Source organism: Pelodiscus sinensis, chromosome 7 (genome assembly GCF_052426305.1).
Source record: "Pelodiscus sinensis isolate ZL-2025 chromosome 7, ASM5242630v1, whole genome shotgun sequence".
Lineage (NCBI taxonomy): Eukaryota > Metazoa > Chordata > Testudines > Trionychidae > Pelodiscus > Pelodiscus sinensis.
This window is the reverse complement of record NC_143058.1, coordinates 51,479,773-51,500,319: the sequence shown is the minus strand read 5'-3', so window position 1 is coordinate 51,500,319 and position 20,547 is coordinate 51,479,773. Positions and strand designations below refer to the sequence as shown.

Sequence of the window (20,547 nt, the reverse complement as noted above, 5' to 3'; positions counted from 1 at the left end):
GGAGCGCTGGGACAGCAAGGACTCTCCGCTGGCCCCGCACTTCCTGTTGCACCTCTGCCTTTGAAATGTACAAGATCCCCGCTGGGCTCTCTGATAGAAGCAGCAAAAGGAGGGGAAACGACTAGTCGCTTGCTTCCCTAATTTACACTGACCTAGGTGCTGGTGCAGACAGTGCTATGTCAGTGGGAAAGCTTCTTCTACTCATATAGCTACTGCTGTTTGCAGAACTCAACAGAAAAGCTTTCTCTTGTTCACTTTGGCCACGTCTTACTAGGGATGGTAGATGTCATGTATTTTAGTAATCTTGTAGCCTCAACAATTTTTAGCCACTGTATCAGAGGCAGCAGAGTGGGATGGCAGGTGGGGCCTGTCCATGAGGGGAGCTGGTTTAAAAATTCGCTCCCCATGATGACCAGCTCCCACTTGCGTGCCCTCTCCCCCCTCTTCCCTCCCACGCTGCTGCTGATAAAAAATGTTGGGTGGGGGGAACAGGTGACTCCATGGTAGCGGTTACCCATGGGGAGCCAGCTTCCTGCATGTACTGGCTCCCGCCTGCCCCTTTCCCCTTCAGAGGCAGCAGCAGCATGGGGATGGGGAGGGAAGGCAGCTCCATGAGATCCAGTACTCATGTGGAGCTAGCACACCATCTCCCACTTCCCCCTCACACTTCTCCTTGTAGGAAGTGTGGAGGTGAAGAAGGTTGCATGTAACAGTTTGGATTAACCGATAAGTAAGCTTATTGTTTAATCATTTAAATGGCTACATGCTAACATCCCTATTCTTTCCTACCGGGAAGATCGGCACTGCAGAAGTTGATCTTCTAGAGTTTGATTTAGCGGGTTTAGTGAAGACCCACTAAGTAGAAAACTGAGGGCATATACGCCCCTGATGCCAGTACTGCTCCATTCATTTGCTCTTGTCAACTTCCCACTGTGGAGATGGTGTCGAAGGTCAAATTAAGGTATGTCGATGCCAGCAGCTGGCATTGTCTCTTAATTCTACCTTCTAGATAAGTATAGATAAGAGCATCGCTTAAGAATTGGTGCCTCTGCATTGTTGTAAGCGGTGTAGTGTAGTCATAGTCTTAGTTTTTCTGAATATTGTCCCCTTATTTTCATGTCAATTCAGAAATGATTTGGCTGCTGATCTAACTGAATACTTTGGGTTTTCAAAAGTTGTCAGAGTCATGATCAATGTGCTTTACCCATCTGGGAGGGATTCGGGGTGAGGATAATGTTAGTTATTTAAAAGCTGCAGCTCTCTGCAGTAATTTTTGCATTGTCAGCCGCTAAAATACTGAAATTCAGCATTTCACAGTGAGGAAAGATGCATTTCAATAAATTTTAATGATGTTTACAGGTCTGGTATCTCAGATAATCAAGGCTAAAAAGGATAAATATAAAATATATAAGAAACTCAGGAAACTGATCAAGGATGGTTTTCTTTTAATGTCCAGTGGCTTGTCTCATAAATCAGGGCAAGGTAATCTTTATCCACAGCAAATTCCCTTTGGTGTGGAACTACAGAGAGTATAGGGCCCTAGTTCTTTCTCTGGCTTAATGCTTGTTGACATTTCACTGGTTTTTACTTGCAGCTACAACAAACGTATTAATGACATAAGAGAGTGCAAAGAAGCTGCTGTATCACACTCGTAAGTATCTTATATAAAATCACACATACTATGGATTTTCAAATTTGAGTACTGCTTACATTTGTAAAAAAGTCTAAAACAAAAAAAATAGTTAACCATTTTTTTTTCTTCTCCTGAGTTCATTTTAATGGGACTTTATACTGAACTAATGACAATTTGCTGTTGAACTGTGCTTGTTCTTGGCATTTTCTTTTTCCTGCTGGAGAAAGGAATCTTCTTGTCTTCTGCTGTTTAAAACAACCTCAAACTTCTATATGAATGAAGTCCTTAATTGACATTTTTGCTCATAAAGTTTGCCTAAAGTCAAATGAATTATTGGAGTCCTATTAAGTGAGAGCTAAATATAGCTTTATATTCTTTATTTCATTGAGCTTTTTCAAGCAGAAAACTATTGTAAATAAAACATGGACTATGATGTTTTAATATTTGAATAGTTGTAGCTGAGTAAACACTTAACACTGGCACAGGACCACCGCAATAGTTAAGATCATGTCATGACACTTGTTCAGAGATGAGCTTTTCTAAGTTCTTAAAAACTGATCTATTTAGTTGGATTTCTTAGAAATGTAATGTATCTCAAGAAGTGTAAGTTAAGGTCTGTGACCCAAATTTGGAGTCATTTGAGCCAGTAGTTTTGAGGAGAGAAACCCTGAGAAATCCTAACTCTTTAAAAAAAAAAATTACCAGCACCAGAGGTCAAATTATTGACTAGTGTACCTCAACCATTTCTGCCCCCTAGCTGTAGTAGTGCACCACCAGCTGTGCCCATGCACCACAACTCAGTCTGCCATCCCTCACTCAGCAAGTGCACAGTAACCTTCTGGCATCTCACTGGTCTTGCACCTGACCTTCTCTGCACTCGATAGCTTTGCCTGAGGGAAATGGGAATATTTAAGTACATTTTTATAGATGCACAGAAAGCCAGGATTCAGGAGGAAAGTGGTATTGGTTACAGAAAGTGTGTTTGAGTGGAAGTGAAGGCAGTTGTGTAGGTGTGATACGCGCGTGCGCGGAAAATAGGTGAAGTTGATAGTAATGGATAGTGATGTTAGATGTCAATTAATTGAATAATCAGGTAACCGCATCGAAACTTGGCAGTTACATGATTACTCGATAGTCCCTGGGGGCTGGGCTGGCAGCCAGTGCGCTCCCGGCTCCACTCCTAAGGAGCCCTCTGCCACTCTGCACTGCCGCCTGTATCACCCGGCATAAAAACTGGCTCCCGACTACTGCCTTGCACTGATGCCTCTGAACTTAGGCCTGCCAAGAATAGAGGCTGCTCCGGGACAGCAGCCCCTGTCAGCTGGGAGTCCGAGTTCCCTGCAGACAGAGGCTGAGCTGGCATCCCACAGAGCCTTAGCTCTGCACCCACAAATGTGCATCTTGCACATTTCAGGACTCCCCACCGTTAACCTGAGTAGTGATTCCCCAAACACTTTAATTAGAGCACACTGATTTAGAGAAAAAAATGAAAAGTTTATTAACTAGAGAGAGATTTTAATTGATGAATAGTAAAGGAATAAAAGTCAGAATTCGTTACAAAAGGAATAACAAGTAAATACCCAGGCTATTTTCTAAACTGCACCAAGCTAAATGAGATTTGAAAGCAAAAAGATTTCTCATACCCAAAACTTTCAGCAGTCCATACTAACTGGAAAGCCTTTGAGTTAGAACCACTCCTCCAGTTCAGTGACAGTTCTTTGTCTTTCAGTCTTGCTGCTATGAGTAGAGATGGAGAAGTAATACATAGGTCACTGTCTCTTATTTTATATCCTCATCTTCTCTTGGAGGAATACCCCACGAAACCCTTCAAGTGGGACAGTCCTCCGAATGACCAGAATGAAGCCGGCAGGGTGAGGGTTGTCTTATTGATAACAGTTATCACTGTGGGTCCAGACACAGATGCTCAGAGGCAGCCTGAGGACCCAGACAGGTGGAATATGTGGGGGAGGAGGGACAGAGTTCTGCCATTCATTAGCTCATAGCTCAGAAAAGCAAAAACAGAGGCTAATTGAGTGAAGCATCGCTCCTGTGTGATACTTGAGCCTGCAACTTCTAGGTGTGCTTGGACCTTCTCTGCTTCCAAGTCTGCAGCTACAGTCTACCTCAGAATAACACTGCTGGTTATCCAAAAATTCAGTGTTGCCCATCTTCATTCAGATAAATGGGAGCATAGCATACTTAAAACATGTACTACACTTACACCTCTCTATTCTGGGTATTCCTAATTTGGGAACACCCATGGTGGAGAGGAGGGTGCGCACTGCTGTTCCATCTTCTCCCCAGCTGGGGAATCGGCAGTGTGCAGAGCTGTTTCCCTGAGGCTTTTCCCCACCATTCCCATAGTGGTGGGGGTAAAGCCCAGGAGCAACGGGGAGTGTAGAGCCATGTGCGCCCCTAGAAGTGGGGTTGCAGGAAAGCCCCCCACATCCAAATCCTGCAGTGCCCTTCCTAGCCTGGCAAAATCTTTAATTCAGCATGCCCTGTTTTCCGCTAGAATGAAGAGCTTCAAGTGTAATCACGATCTACAGGTTTGACTTTTAAGGGTGAATTAGACTTTTAAAAACTCAGCTTTTTTTCTTTTTAAAACACAGCTGAAAATAATTTCCTGCTACTTATCTGCGAAGTGCAAAGTTTTATTGGAGTGTTTCCATTACAAAGAATTTGCAGCATAGCAAATATGCATGTAATTCAGGAAATTTAGCTCCGTTTTCTGATGGGTGTTGTACTGTAATCAGCTGTTTAAGAGAAATACTGTATTCTGCACTTGGCAGATGACAAGCTTTTGTGTTTCTTTAAAATCTTCTTTAATAATAATTTATAAATAATACATTATCAAGGAAAATGACAAATATCTTATGCCCCAAATTTAGGTTTATTTAACAAAAATAAATGTTCAAGTGACAATTTTTACATATTTGCCCCTGCATTTTTTGAGATTTTTACAATATAGCATTGTTATGCTTGTACATGAAAATTCAAAGTAAATGTTTTGAAACTTGAGGTGAAATACAAGTTGCAAAGAGTAGACTATTTTAAACTTTTTAATTATTTAAAGAGTTAGTAATAAAGATGACTTTTTTTAACCAGACTCATGTTTTCATTTATTAAAATTTTCTTTGAATTGGTGAAATATGAGCTGCAAATATTCAGACCGAGACACTTTTATTTTTAAATTAAATCTTGCCCAGATCAATTCATAGTAGCTAATATCAGATATTGATGACTAAAATTAATTTCATTCTTTGTTTTAATATAGTGGATCAATGCACAGAGAAAGACGCAAGTTTTTACGGTCTGCACTGAAAGAGCTAGCTACTGTTCTGTCCGATCAGCCAGGCTTGTTAGGTCCCAAGGTAATTGCAGTAGTTACTTTTGATGGGTATGTAGCCTCTTACATTTTCTTTCTACCATCTTATCTAATTTTTAATGTGTCTTGGAAAAATGCTATTTTAAAAGGGTAAGAGCTATGCATTCAAGTTGCTATATTTAGGAACAAATTGTCTATTGCTGTGCACAAAATAATTGGTATGTTTTTCTTTTCTAGGCACTTTTTGTATTTATGGCATTATCCTTTGCTCGTGATGAAATTATTTGGCTTCTTCGCCATGCAGATAACATGCCTAAGAAGAGTGCAGATGATTTCATAGATAAGTAGGTTAACAATATTTAGTGGGGTACTTTAAATTTTTATGCAGAATTAACAGGGAATATATATTTGAAAGTAAGACTTCCTGTACAGGAATCATGTGTATATTCATGATTTAGGCCTGTTCAAAAAAGTGGTAAAATTCAACTTTTAATTTAAAACCCAAACTGACATTTTCAGCCAAAAACTGACACTTTTTAATGACAACTTAAAACTTTGTATCGTAAGTTGAGCTTTTAATGTAAAAATTAATTCAAAACGTTACCTGATGTTGGAAACAGTTGAGATAGGAAAAACTGGACTATTCTTAGTTTGTGTAAACCAGCTACTCATACTTTTCCTTGAATCACTGTAACAGAAAATTATATAGCTATAAATTAGTCTTAAGCTTACCTTGCATTGTAAAACTATGAATACCCCAATCCTACGGAGAAGTTCAAGTGATTAATGTTAAATCAGATAGCTCTAATGCTCTTGTACAAAATGTCATATATAAACAAGCAAGGTGGGAGCAAGACACTGGATAAAGAAATGATTCTGATGGACTTGGGGGGGGGGAAGAGCTCCAGCTCTCTATTAGTCAATCCAGGGAATTTCTCAGTCTTCAAGTGGACTAGCTACACTGGGAATATCTTCTTCCATGAGAATGAAGACTGAATGAAAAGTTTTTTGAAGGTCTGTTCTCAGAAGGGCAAGCTAACCATGAATCTCTTCACAACAGTGAAGATTGAGCTTTCTGTGATCTACATCTGGAGTAGGAAACCTTGACATTCGAACAGTGATCTATTCTCCATCCACTGGAGAGATTCAGCTGATCTGTCACATTCACTTGATTCCACAGGTTTTGAGAGAGAGAAAATGAGATAAGATTTATCCTAATAACACCGTGGTAACACCCATTAGTTGTTAACCCATTTTTCCTCCACCAAATTTTATACACGGAGTCCATGGAATACTAGAAAAATTACATGTAGAGGCCTGATTTATGGGGGGGGGAGAGAGCTGTAACAGATCTCTATAATGCTAATACCAAGAAACATACCCACCTGAAATTTATCACCCTATCTAGGAAAAATTACCCTGGTGAGTGGAAGCTTAATCCCGTGTGATCAATGTTAACTACATGGCCCTTAGCCCTCAGTGTTTGAGGAGAGTCCATTGTGTCTCTAGCCCTTCACTGTCTAGGTCTGAGGGTGATGGAGAACCTGACATCAAGTCCTTGCTGGGTAATTCTTGTATGGAGATGGAATACAACATTGCATGGACTTTTGCTCCTTTTCTCAAATCTTTGGTGTCAGTCTACTTGTTTTTAGGTAGCCATTCCTTGTGATCCTAGTTCTCTTAAAATCAAACAAATTTACCATAAACATACTTTGTGTTATCTTACATGTGCCATAACCTAGATTTGTCTAGTTAAAATTCTAGACTACGACCTTAAAATTCTAGTTATTTCGCCATCTGGCTTTTGCAAGTCAGTTTTTGTTCTGTTCAGTAGCTCCAGGTGTGAGGAGAGGCCTTTACATCCTAGCAGAATGAACTTCTTATGTATTAAAGAGGTATACTAAGCACCCATACATCTTCTACCCTTTTGGGTAGAATAGAAAATCTCTGTGGATTAATTCTACCAAATAACTGGTTGGCATTCAGTTCACAGCTTCCTTTGAAATTAAGTGGATGTTTAACACATTAACAGATATGGTTTTCAGATAATACTGGGAGCCATAATCTAAGGCAAGGTTTATGCTAAAAAATTAAGTCTACCCCATCGTTTGGGGCTGTGAAATATCTACACCCTTGAGTGCTAGAAAATTTGATCTAACCTTCCAGGGTAGACTGCGCTAGGCTGACAGAAGAATTTTTCCACTGAATTACCTACTGCTTATTGGGGAGGTGAATTAATTATGCATATGGTTGAACCGTCCCTGCTCCTCCTTCTCTCCCCCCCACCCACCCACTGTAGTGGATCTCTACACTGCAGTGCTACAGTGATGCATCAGAAGTTATAGCATTTGTGGTGTAGAGATGCCCTAAGATAGTGCTGCTTCCTGATTCTTTGTATAATATCATCCGTTGTGGGTACTGCTTGGGATAGCCTGTTTCCAGACTAGCACCCAGCTAATAAGGAAACATTGATCGCAAAGAGATTTGTTTTCATAGGGAGGATTTTTAACATGGAGTTCTTACCTTTGTAATTAATTGTCGTATTCCACAAATTAATCAATTTGATTTGTAAATGCTACAGAAATTTCAAATGGGATGCTAATGGTAGAGGAGAGCTTCTCTGGAGTTGAAGCTAAAAGCATTCCTTTGGGGCCAGAGTTTCATGTTTTTACCCTTTTGTCCTATTGGTGGCTCCTTACAAACTCAAATCTACCAGGTGAAATGAATATTGTTCTTTGTTCTCCCTTCTCACTGAAAGCCTCCACTAAAATTAAGAATATTTTTAAAAGCTTAAAGCTAATAAATCATTCTAACTTCTTTGCAAACAAGTGTTTCACACTAGTGGAAAGGGCTCTTTCAATAAGGGTAGGTTTCCGTATTTATAATCTTTTACCTTTTTTGCTTCCCAAGGCACATAGCTGAACTGATCTTCTACATGGAAGAGCTCAGAGCTCATGTGCGAAAATATGGACCAGTGATGCAGAGGTATTATGTGCAGTATCTCTCAGGTTTTGATGCTGTGGTCTTAAATGAACTTGTGCAGGTGAGAGGCCATTTGTTCATTGTTTTTTGTAATCATGTGCAGGTTTGCAAAAGAGCTTGTTTAGCATTGTCTCTGATGTGGTAACTAGAAATGCATCTCATTTGTTTAGAACTTGGCTGCATTTGTGATGCTGAAATAATACATACAGTAAAATAAAACGAAACAAATTAGCTCATGGTTCAGCTTTGTGCTATAAAGATTGAGCTTTGCTTAGCTCGTTACTGTTACAACAGGTAATTTTAGAAGGTTTTTTTAATTAACTGCAAAAAATCTCTATATTCAGCTAAAGGTACAAACTGAACTAGGTTAAGACTTCTGCTTCTTCTTTCATCAGCTCACTGGCAAGACCTCCTGTAGTTTCAGAGTTGTAAAACTGTGGAACCACTTCACCAGTCCATGGCCTATTCTTGCTTCACTCAGTGTGAAAAAAGAACTGTTAGTGTCTAGATTATGTACATGCTTTAGGTTTTTCAGCTGTATTTTCAGCATCTCTGAACAGTTCCCTTGACTATTCTCCTCAGGACTAATATTCTTTTATGCCTTATTGCTTCTGATCTCACTTCAACATGTTTGATTGTATTTGTCCACATAGAGTTATAAAGCTTGATGCGTCTAGTGATGCTCAGATGCTTCTGATTAGATTTTGAAAGTATTTTTTTTTCCTTTGTGATATTTCTTGTTTATAAGATCTCTGGAAAGCACCACAGTGCCCTCAATTGCTGCCCTGAGTGTAGTTATGAGGTATAGTTTATCAACATAATGGAAATCCCTTGACCCTGTGCTACTTCACAAACATGCTGAATAGGAGGGCGAGATGGATGATACTCCCTGGCCCCTTTATAAGCCTGCTGTTGGGATAGATGACCCTGTTATTCAACATTAACTTCAGGATTGACTCCAGATATGTGCCATCCATCCTCCAATAGATAGCATGACCATGTCAGAAACATTTAATGATCATCAGTATCAAAGACAGCTAACCGATCTAATAAAATCTCTGTGACCTCTTAGTTCTTGTCCTTTATCAGCAAGAAGCTGACAAATTATGCTGGTAGAATCTCTCCCCTACCTCTAGATTGGACAATATCAGGAAAATCTGAGCACTGTAGATATTGTCAAAAGTTGCTTTACCCAAATTTTCTCTATTTCTCTTCCCCAGACGAGATGAGATGGTAATAATGTCTGTGTGGGTGATTTTTATTTGTTTTTTGGAATGAGAGTTAGGGGATAGTTTTTGAGCACGCTCTACTGTATTATCTTGAGGGTCATTTGTAGCAGGGGAAAAGGGCTTCACACTTGTGGTAAACATGGAAGCTATCCTGATCCTGCACCCCTGTAGCAGCAAGAACAAACTCCGCCAACCAGTAGAATAGAGAGAGTTTATTGCTTCTCCTGGATACAGCACAGCATAGACATGATGTGGTTACAGGAGTCGGGGCCAGGATGCCTCAGACCCCTTGGGTTAGGGAGTCCATCGCCCTCAGCACTCAGCTTAGTCTGTTCCCTTTGTGTTTCCCAGCCAGAAACTGCCTCGCTCCCAGACCCTGCCCCCCAGTCAGGTGTTGGTCTCCACCTCCCTTCCTTTATCTCTTCCCCTGGGAAGAGCTTTGCTAACTGCTCAGGTTGGGACTAGGTGTCTGGGCCAATACACATGTGGGTGAGTCAGTGGGAATCGCACATCACAGCTCAAGGGAACCCTGGGTTACAGAGCAGACAGCACCCCCACTACATCACACAAGCGCATGCAGAGGGATTCAGCTCTTATGTCACTTGGTTTGTCTAAAAAGCCCTTGTCATAAAACTGTCTTCTGAAAGGACCCTGTATACTCTTTGGACTCTAAACAAATCCGATATACAGGCAGTCCCTGACTTACGTGGATCCGACTTACGTCGGATCCGCACTTACGAACGGGGCTCCCGCCCCGGAGGTCGAGGTAGCGGATTGCTACCTGCGAGCTCCGGGGCGAGAGAGCCCCGTTCGTAAGCTGCTCCGGTGCCCCTGGTCTGCTGGAGACCGTCTCCAGCAGACCAGGGGCACCGGGAGGGTTCCCGCGCTTCTGAGGCTTTGCCAGAGCAAAGCCTCAGGAGCGCGGGAACTGCCGCTGCTGCAGCTTGAGACCAGGTGCCTGTGGTCTGCTGGGGACGGTCCCCAGCAGACCACAGGCACCGGGACTGAAGCCGCAGCCGGGGGGGGGGGTCCCGCGCCTCTGAGACTTTGCCAGAGCAAAGCCTCAGAGGCGCGGCACCCCGCTGCTGCTCTGCTGCCCGTGTCCCTGGTCTGCTGCGGGGGGCGGGGGCGCGGATAGTGGGCCCCACCCCCCAGCAGACCAGGCTTTTGTTTTGGACCCTGGAGCAGAGCAGCTGGGGCGCTGCGGATTGGTCCTGCAGCACCCGCTCTGGGCACTACTGGACCAACCCTGCAGCACCCCAGCTGCTCTGCCCCAGGCGTCCTGATTCAGCCGCTGCTGGTCAGTTTCAGCAGTGGTTGAATCAGGACGCCTGGGGCAGAGCAGCTGGGATGCTGCTGGGTTGGTCCAGTAGCGCCGAGGAGCGGTGCTACTGGAGCAACCCAGCAGCACCCCAGCTGCTCTGCCCCAGGCGTCCCCAAGTCAGCCGCTGCTGAAACTGACCAGCGCTGACTACAGGAAGCCCGAGGCAGAGTTGCTCTGCCCCAGGCTTCCTGGAATCAGCGCTGATCAGTTTCAGCAGCAGCTGACTTGGGGAAGCTTGGGGTTCTTAAGTTGAATCTGTATGTAAGTCAGAACTGGCGGTCAGTTTCAGCAGCAGCTGAATCTGGACGCCAGTTCCGACTTACATACAGATTCAACTTAAGAACAAACCTACAGTCCCTATCTTGTACGTAACCCGGGGACTGCCTGTAGTAAAATATGGCTCCAGCTCAACTAGAAAGAAATCCTGGGACAGGATTTCCAGCAACAGCAAAACTCCTATTAACTTCAGTGGATTCTGAGTGTCCTATCAGTGTTGTAATTTAGAGAGCAAGGAAAGACATTTTGTCTTATGGGTTGGGGAAATTTTAGGTGTGGAACTACAAATGTCTTGAGAGAAATTTCTGACAGCAAAGGAGCAAACGGCAAACAAACTCCACTGATTTCTGCCCATCACAGGAGTGCTTAGAGCAACCTACAGTGTATGGAACTCTTTACAATACCTCTGCCTACTAAGTTGCTCTTTGTTTTACATGGGAGACAACCCCAGTACTATACAGATGGACACTGATGTCCATAAATACCTTTCCTAATTCACAGGCAAGGACTTTTACCTACATTTTGTACGGTTCCATTTAGGAATGTTAAGTAGTGGTTAATAAGCTAATTGAATAGTTGATGGAATTTCCATTGACTACTTGATTAATCGATAAGGGGGCTAGCTCCTGGGGGCGGCACGAGCCGGGACTGACACGAGCTCTGGGACAGCTGCAGCTCGGCCTTTTAAATGTAGTTAAGAGCCATGTGAGGTGGCTCTGGTTCTCATCCCTACTGGATGTGATAGTGCTCAGTGCCTGTTAGGTTGAAGTTTCTCCATATTTGATATCATAGAGCCTGGGCACATCATAAGCCAAGTAAAATATCTGTCTTCACTGGCTCATGAAAGGATACAAACAAAGAACCTCAGTGCTTTGACGCAGGTTCCTCAAGTTCTCCCATCTGCTCCGAAGGAGTTTGTTGAAGTATATGTGACTGGAGATGAGGTTCTTCACTGGTGTCATATCTCCTGCCTGTAAAGCACCTTTCTCTGCTTGGGACAGGCCACTAGGACATGGAATGCAGAGGTACCACAAGAAAAATCTGTTTATTTTATCAGAGTAGCAATACCTAAAATACCAGTGGCCATGGCTGCACAGCATGGATGGTCAAAATCTCAGATCAAGGGAGCTGATGATTAGGAGATTTGTTTGTCAGCGGGACAAGAAAATGCACACACAGATGCGTCTGTGTATGTATATTTGGAAAGTGACTTTCATTCATTGCTAGGGGCATGGGTTGGCAATACAACAGAAGTCAGAATCAGACATCACCAGGTGATTCAGAGAGAGACAGGGTCCTGATTTTCCAGATAAATAGTACTAAGTATGCTAATACTGAGAAAATTATGCAGGTTGGACCTCCCTGGTCCAGCACCCTCAGGACCTGACTGGTCCCAAATGAGGGAGTTTGCTGGATCAGGGAAGGTCAATCCCACTTCTCTGCTGATGGACTGTAGGCCAGTGGTCCACAACCTTTCAGAGCGGCTGGGGGTGGGGGCCGCTCACGCGCCGCGCGTCCGGGGGCAGGGCCTCGCCGTGCGCCCGGGAGCAGGGCTGCCCCTAGGGCTGGGGCCATGCGCTGTGGGGCCGGGGCCATCCGTGCACCGGGGGTGGGGCCAGCCTAGATCATTCGGCGGGCACACACAAATACCCCGGCAGGCACCATGGCGCCCGCGGGCGCCGTGTTGGGGACCACTGCTCTAGGATCTCCAGGGTCCATCAGCAGAGGGTTCCACTGCCCCTCACCATATGGCTACTGGCTCCCCTGCTGCCGGGGCTGGTGAGGCTGCCGCTGCCACTACAGCCCTGGGACTTCTGGGGCTGCTGTCCCTGAAGCCCTGAGACTGCTGGAGCACTGGGACTGCTGCAGTCCCAGAACTGCACTGCTCTGGGGCTCCACAGCCCCACGGCTGCCGCTGCCCCCTCAACTCTGGGACTGCTGGGGCCGCCGGGACTCTGCTGTCCTGGGGGCTATCCAGGCTGCTGAGATCCTAGGGCTTTCTGGTCCAGCAACATCTGTGGTCCTGCTGGACCACAGATATTGCCGGATGAGAGAGGTTCAACCCGTTTTTCCAAAGCAATAAGCAAAGCAGACAAGTAAAGTAACTTGCAGGACTGGAATGGGTAACATGAAAATTATTTTGTTTCCAATGAAGTTGGAAATTAGTATGATTAATACAATATTAGTCAAATCATTTTCTTCACCTAGAATATGACAAAGTAATGAAATAGAAATCTACAGTGTATTTGGATTTTACTTTTGCGTGACCACTAGATGGAGCTCACATTTTGCTAATCTGTACTTCAGTCCATGAGAGTCCATCTGGTATTTGGATTTGGTGAATATTGTAGGTTTAAAATAATTAGGTTGAGTGTATACTGTTGTAATTATTGAATTTGATAGTGAAAAGCAATAAAAATAAACCTTCACAGTTGTTTACATTTTTAAATTTGTTTTTATTGTGTTGTTTAAAACTAAGTGAATATTTGACATTATTGATTTAGAATGAGTAATTGCTTCTGGTGTTTAATCTTATTCTTACTTATGTTTTGCACCTGTCATCAGATCATTCTTATCGATTATCTGGAAAAGATAAATTATATTTATTTTTATTTCTTCACATCAGCATGCTCTGGAGTAATGGTGTAAATTACATTTTTTTTCTGACTTTGGCATCTGTGACCCCTGAGAGGAGATTTCCTGGACACAGTAAATGACTTTTGAGTATTTGTACAAATGTACATTAAGAATAAACCATGAATGCCAAACTGAAGTGAGGGAATGAAAATAATAGTTGGTAGAGGCCTGGGGCCAACTACATTGAGTCCTTGCCCAGTACCAAAAAACACAGTGATAGGATGAGGTGCTTAAATGGTGAGATCCAGTATCTTTTGAAACTCTAGGACCTTGGTTGAAAACCCAAGAATATTGACCATAATCAGAATTTTTTAAAATTTCAATTTTGCTTGTCTTCCATTGCAGTATGATCTTAGTGTTTACAAGAACTGCTGTCTCTGTTAACCAATACTTTATATGTTTTCTGAAAACTTCGTATCTCCTCTTTCAAATGGTATAAACTATTGGTTTTCAACTTTTTTCAGATCGAAAACCACTCATATAAATCATATCTGTTTTATGAACATTTAGATGTTGAAATCATAGTTGAAGTGGAGTTAAATGGTAATCAAGGTGGTCAACTAGTGTTTAAAAGTCTGGCTTACAACTTACCTGGTCCCACTTGTATTCAGAGAAGACAGGTGTCCGTCTAGATTGACAAAATACTAAGAACAGAAAAATGTGTAGTGACTATTGCATGAATGACTAGACTGGAGAGTGTCGGGCCTTTCCCTAGGAGGCTCACAATAACAGAGCATTTTTCAAACATAGCCTAAACCCATTTGCAGCTACAGTAGGGACTGTGATGTTGTTGTTTTTTTTCCATCACCGGCCAAGGACAGTTTGGAAAAGTTCACTGCTTCCAGCACTACTTACACTAGTCTCCTAAGATATTTTGCTTTCTGGTTCTTTAAAGTTATCTTTTATTTTAAGTTTTTTTTTTTTAAAGTCTCACTCTGTCTAGTGTGTATTTGTGAAATTTGTTGATTTGATTATCCTTGCTGTTGTTTCTGTGAAGCCACTGATGTGTTTCCATTGTTGTAGAATCTTTCAGTGTGCCCTGAAGATGAATCAATCATCATGTCCTCCTTTGTAAACACTATGACTTCTCTGAGTGTGAAACAAGGTAAGTCTGTTCTGATAGAGAGCTCAAGCAAAGGTCAACTGAAGCTGTCTCCCCGTTACCTTGATGATCAGGCTTTCTAGTGTTTTAGGATCAGTTGTAGCAAGTAACTGGGGCAAACTCAAGATATTTTTATCTAAATCCCATTTTGTATGGTGGCTGCGTGTCTCCATTCTGCTTCCCCCTTCATCCTGTTTGTTTTCTGTTGTCCTTCATAATACCATCTCATTGATACATCAGAGCACATTCAGCAGTGGGAAATTTACTGGAAGGGATTCTGATCTTTAATTTTCAAAACTCAGTAGTCAAGTAAATTTCACCGTGCTGTTGCTGGCGCACAGCTGAAATGGGAAAGAATGGAATCTTAAACAGAAGTGAGTATGGATGTAAAGGGTTAACTGGTTACTAAGTGAGCACATGCCTTAACCAGGATAACCAGGTGGCAGAGGGCACTCTAGCTGGGCAAGAGCAGCCCTTGTGCGGTATTTAACATCCCTAGAAGTGAAACCTTTATATCACGCAAAATGCCTTTTATTGCTGTTGCGTATTCGTTATATCATGGTATTCCACTGATTTCAATGAACAGAATTTGGAATGCTGCAACACATCAAAGTGATTAAATGCAAGAAGAGGAAAAAATGGTGGGATAATAGCGCTCTGGAATCATTAAAAATTATTGTCCTCTCTGTGTAAAATGCACAGTGGGCAGTATGTATGTCATCTTTATTATTTAGTGGGCATGTTAGGGTAATGTTTTGTTGTGGCATGTCAGATTCAAGTACAGTGAATAATACTTCTGGTAGGCATGTTGTTTACCTAAAGGATTCATTCAGTGCAATCTTCAGTTACCATTGTCAGTGCACATAATCTAGGGTTACAGTATATTGTATTACTGCTTTTCTTCCATTGATGGGACCAGAGTCCATTTCCGGAGAGGCAACCTGACCTCTTAGGCTATAAGGAAGAGGGCTGCAAAGCAGTTATGTTGGTCTTATCATCTATTTATCTGGCTTAGGATAAACACACAAGCTTTTGTAGCTGCAGCTTGAGAGAACTTTTGTGTTTATTCTTGTTGTATTTCCACTTTTTCATTTACAGTGAGTGTTATTAACTCCTAAAGAAGAATGCTTTATTCACTCAAAGGCAGTTTTCTTCCCATGATTATATATGCTGGATTGGAATAATTTTAAAAAAATTATGAGAACAAATCTGAACTTAATCTCTAAAGAAAGTGATCATTAAGAGCATTGATATTTAAATTGTCCTTCAAAAATGAGTGCACTTTTTGTGTTCATATTTAATTTTTAAAGATTTTATTTTATACTTTATATTCTTTCTCTCATGCAGTTGAAGATGGGGAGGTATTTGACTTCAGAGGAATGAGATTAGATTGGTTTAGATTGCAGGTAAGTTTTAAATATAAGTAACTTTGTATGTATGGTGCAAGGAGCATTTGTGGCTTCAAATGATCTAATATTGCCTATTTGACTGCAAGGAGGACACCAAGATAGAGTGCTACCAAAATAAAATTTAAGTAGATCTCCCGTGTTGTATTTTGTTTTCATTCTTTTTATATTATCTGTGTATGCCCCTGTAAAAACCTAATAGAGTTAACATGGTTTCAAACTCAAGTATAAGAACCCAATACCATACACTGAAACCCTAACTCACCATGAAGTAAACTGGTATCTGATTCAACCAAACAGATTTATAGGCTATTTTTACACTGCAGTGCAACATATTGCTACCTGATAAAACTGTTACTGTACATTGGACTCATGTTTAGATATGATCACCTTAATTGACTTTATACAATGGTATATTTTGTAAAATCAATTTTTTCAAGATTGGATAGACAAATGTTATTTTATCATTATTTTGTCCTATAACTCTGTAAAATACAGAGTGCTTTGCAAATGGAGTAAGCCACTTCCAGTCAGGAAATGTCTACTCTAGCTTTGAATTTATTATAGATCAGAGAGAAAATTGAGGGGTTTTAATTAAAAATTAAAAAATAAAAATTCAAGCCTCTAAATACTTCAGTCACAGTGTAGTTTGGCCAGTTGTATTGACAAAGTGCCAGTGTAAACAACTATATTATAGTCCATCAGATAGGTCAGCAGATACTAGATATGCCATTTATACTATTGTCTTAGTGGCATTCACATTAGTAAAATGTAAGGGAAGCTTAACATGTGGTTTTGCCTGACAAGTGACTATAAATATGTCATCATGTTCTCTGTTAGTTTCCATGGTTCCTTAGTTTAGAAACGCCCAAACTATTTTTCCTATAAATGTCAGCATGGGAAACTCAACCGTTGATCTGAGAGTTGCATTCTTTCGGTCTCTTGCATTCTTGTCAGTAATACAGATACTTAGCTTGAAGTTCTGATCTTGGTTTACACTTGTACAGCTTTTCTCTTAAATGAATCTGCCTAAATGCAAGAAATGTCAGAAGTTAACCCTACCATTAGAACTTAGTTAACATATTTGGTGCATGAACCAAAATACAATATAGCTCTCTAAAATAATTAAAACTCACATTTGTTTTTGGGATAAATAAAAGCATTTCTGAATACACAAGAGGAAATAAATCTGTTGAGTGACTGATATATAACATAGTCCCTCGCCAATATACAGCGCTACTTTTAACTGTTTTATCACACCCTTAATTGTAGTAGCCTACAAAGCACTTTTACAAATGTAAACTGAAATGCAAGCTTTGCACAGGCAGAGTTTTCCTTACCCTGAAATACTGCATCTGTTTAAGCCTCACATTGTAACTCCACAGAACTATTTAAACAACAAAGCAAAAAAATACTGGGTATCGTAGAAATGTTAGACTATTAGATAGTTTTAATGGAATTTGGCATAGACATGGGTTTTTAACAAAATCAATGTAGACTTTCAAATATTGAGAAGAATATTCCTAACCCCCCTTGTTAAGGATTTTATTGCTTACACTGCTCTCGAAAGCATTTTTTGAACAAAATTGTAGATTGTCAAGTGGCTGGCCAGTCAGCTTTCTGAGAGAGTATTTTAAAGATAGCATAAAGAACCTGGTTTTCCTCAGCTTTGCAAAGAGGCTGTAAAGACAAGATTGGAAAAACAGTCTCCCTTTTCATGGAACTGTTCTTCTTTATCATAAGTAAAAACACAAGCTCAAAGACATTTTTGGGTTTGGACTTAGGATATTTTTTGGTTGCAGATGTAATATGATTGAAATTCTTAAATTACTTACTCCCTCCGCAAGTAACATCGGTAACAGTAGTAGAATAACACATTCTTAAAGGTAATTGCATTTGGCTGCAGCACACTATTTACTTTAAAAAGAACTAATGTCTCTTAATTAGTAGCCTTAATAAAAATAAACTTTTTATAAAAACCCTTCTCTATCCAATCAGTAAAAAATCCAAATCTGAGATGTTAGGTTGTCAAATGAAGTATCTTTTACCCTGTAGTACATTTAAATGGAAAGGTCCCATTTATTTTTAAAAATTAATGGGCGCTAATATAAGTTGTAATAACTTCTTAGAGAATTAGCCATATTAGTCTTTAACTGAAAAGAGTTAAATAGTTCTTCAGCATCTTAAAGACTAACAAAAACGTAGATAGTATGATACAGATGCAAAACTATTTCTTGTTTTGTAATAACTTGACAGCCATTGATTGACAAATAGCTATTGCATTGTGCCCTTTTCTGTAAATGTATGAATTCCAAAGAGTCATGCTATAAATCCTGCTGCCATTGATTGACAAATAGCTATTGCATTGTGCCCTTTTCTGTAAATGTATGAATTCCAAAGAGTCATGCTATAAATCCTGCTGTATAACACACCTTTTGCTAATATGAAAAAAGAGAATTCTATTTTTTCCCTATGAAAGGTAAAATGAAAGCCAGTACAGGCAGTCCCCGGGTTACATGGATCTGACTTACATCGGATCCCTACTTACAAACGGGATGAGGCAACCCCACACTAGCTGCTTCCCCCCAGCAGACTAGGGAGACGTGAAGCTAGTGCCCCCCTCCCCAGCAGACCAGGGAGACGCGGAGTGGCTTTTCTCAGCAGACACCTCAGCTTGAGAATAAAGGACTGAGGGAAGTGAGGTGTGGGAGAATAAAACTGAGCTCTGGAGAAATGTTTGGCTAGAGTATCCCCTACAATATGTACCAGTTCCGACTTACATACAAATTCAACTTAAGAACAAACCTACAGTCCCTATCTTGTATGTAACCCGGGGACTGCCTGTAATTAAAATAAGTTAGTTTACTACACCTGCTCCTGAATTTCCTTTTACATTTTTATTTAATCATTTTTGTACATTTTACTATTGCTGTGTGAAAATACACATAAGCATGGCTTATGATGCTTCATAAAAACTAAGCAAATTTAAAAATAAAGGAAGTTAGTGTTTCTTTCATCTTAGCTATAGTAATTTTATAACAATAGCAAAACAATACAATTTAAGGCTACATTTATGGACTTAAAATGGAAAGCAGAAAAGAGTGATTAAAGAGATTCTGTTGGGTATGGTCACCCAGATATGTTATGGCTTTAGGAAAAATGTGCATCCTTGAATTTCCCTTTAAAATATCTAAGTTGGGATGTTGGCCCCACTGAACTCCTGGAACCAAAGCCTGTTGAAGAAAGAAACCAACTTTTTGTTTCCTCTTTTGCAGGTGAATATTTTCTTTGATCAGTTTACTCAGCTAGTTTGGTTCTTTGATTTGATTGTTCATAGTTAACATATTGGGAATTAGTTAAATAAGCAAGAAAGCTTGTTTTTCTTCCATTAGAATAAAAACTAGTTGACATGGTGAAATTTACTAGTTGTGAAATCTTGAAATACCTGACCAGAAACAAACAGTTGAATTCATTAATTACACATTATGCTTTCATATATCACTTTTAAATGTAAAACAGTTTTTGATAATTATATTTGAATTTCTATTCAAATAGTTTGACACACATCACAAATAAAATATTAATTTAGTAAATAAAAACATCATTTAGCATTTTCTAAAAAGATTAACAAAGAATTAATAATCTGAATAAATGTAAATTAAACTATATTTACACTATGTGCACTTTTATATAAGTATCTTCCTGGTTAGCAAAAAGAGTAAACAAATGTTGTATAAAGGCTATATTTAGGTACATGCCAACATGTTGTAATGGTTACCATCTAATAAGAATCAACCTTTCTTCAGGTCAGTAACTTGCATAGAAAATAAACATAATTAAAATAGGTTATTTTAATATAATTATTAAAATCAGTGATTTAAATTCCTTTGATTTATATCTGTGTGCCCTAATTCTGTTTGGGGAGTCACATCCCTAATTAATGTGCATTGCGCACTTCCTTCTCTGCCAGGATTTGCAAATTGTGGGGTACATGGCTGAAATGTATACCTACATAAAACAATGGATGCGTGTCACCTTTGATCCAGAAGAGACTCCTATATACAGAGACCAGAGTCCTCTTTCAGACAGTACTACTTCAAATAGACTCCACACTGCAGGGTTCATCAGCAACAGGAAAACGCAGCCAAAGCTTAATCCAAGTAAACACTGGACACACTGATGTAGGCCATCTCTGCATCTTACCCATCAGCCCCTGTCATTACACCAGAGCCATTATCCTTACCAGCATCAGGGCCAACTAATATGACATGAGCGTCAATACTGATGATCACGGCACCAACAGTTTAATTGGAGCACTGGCACTCCAAGATAAAGGTGAAACCAGTACACGCAAACATGGCAGCAAACAGTGTGGGCAACACCTCCTAAAAAGAGAGATGGACTCATCTCTGGAGGTGTGCTAAGTACTGTGCCAAGAGGGGAACGATGCTGGGCAATCTGAATGGCCCTGGCAAAGACCACCATGTTGATTACAGACCCACATAATCTCTCATGGATGCTTCTGAATCCGTCTAGGGAATTTTATGCCACAGGGCTGATGCACAGCACCAGAAACAGGCCTAGAATGTAACCACATGGCAACACTATAAGAGTGCTGCTCTTTGTCGTC

General features: G+C 40.7%; 1 protein-coding gene across 2 annotated transcripts in view; it reads left to right on the top strand.

Annotated features, from left to right (window-relative positions):
* The window catches only part of NCKAP1 (NCK associated protein 1), a 124,274-nt gene that overhangs the window by 52,621 nt on the left and 51,106 nt on the right, over positions 1-20,547 (top strand). For both annotated transcript variants that reach the window (XM_089779788.1, XM_075933759.2), the window contains 6 exons: positions 1,595-1,651; positions 4,911-5,007; positions 5,199-5,305; positions 7,872-8,004; positions 14,433-14,514; positions 15,859-15,917. In XM_089779788.1, the coding sequence (XP_089635914.1) occupies positions 1,595-1,651; positions 4,911-5,007; positions 5,199-5,305; positions 7,872-8,004; positions 14,433-14,514; positions 15,859-15,917 (535 nt within the window). The remainder of the gene's footprint in view (positions 1-1,594; positions 1,652-4,910; positions 5,008-5,198; positions 5,306-7,871; positions 8,005-14,432; positions 14,515-15,858; positions 15,918-20,547) is intronic.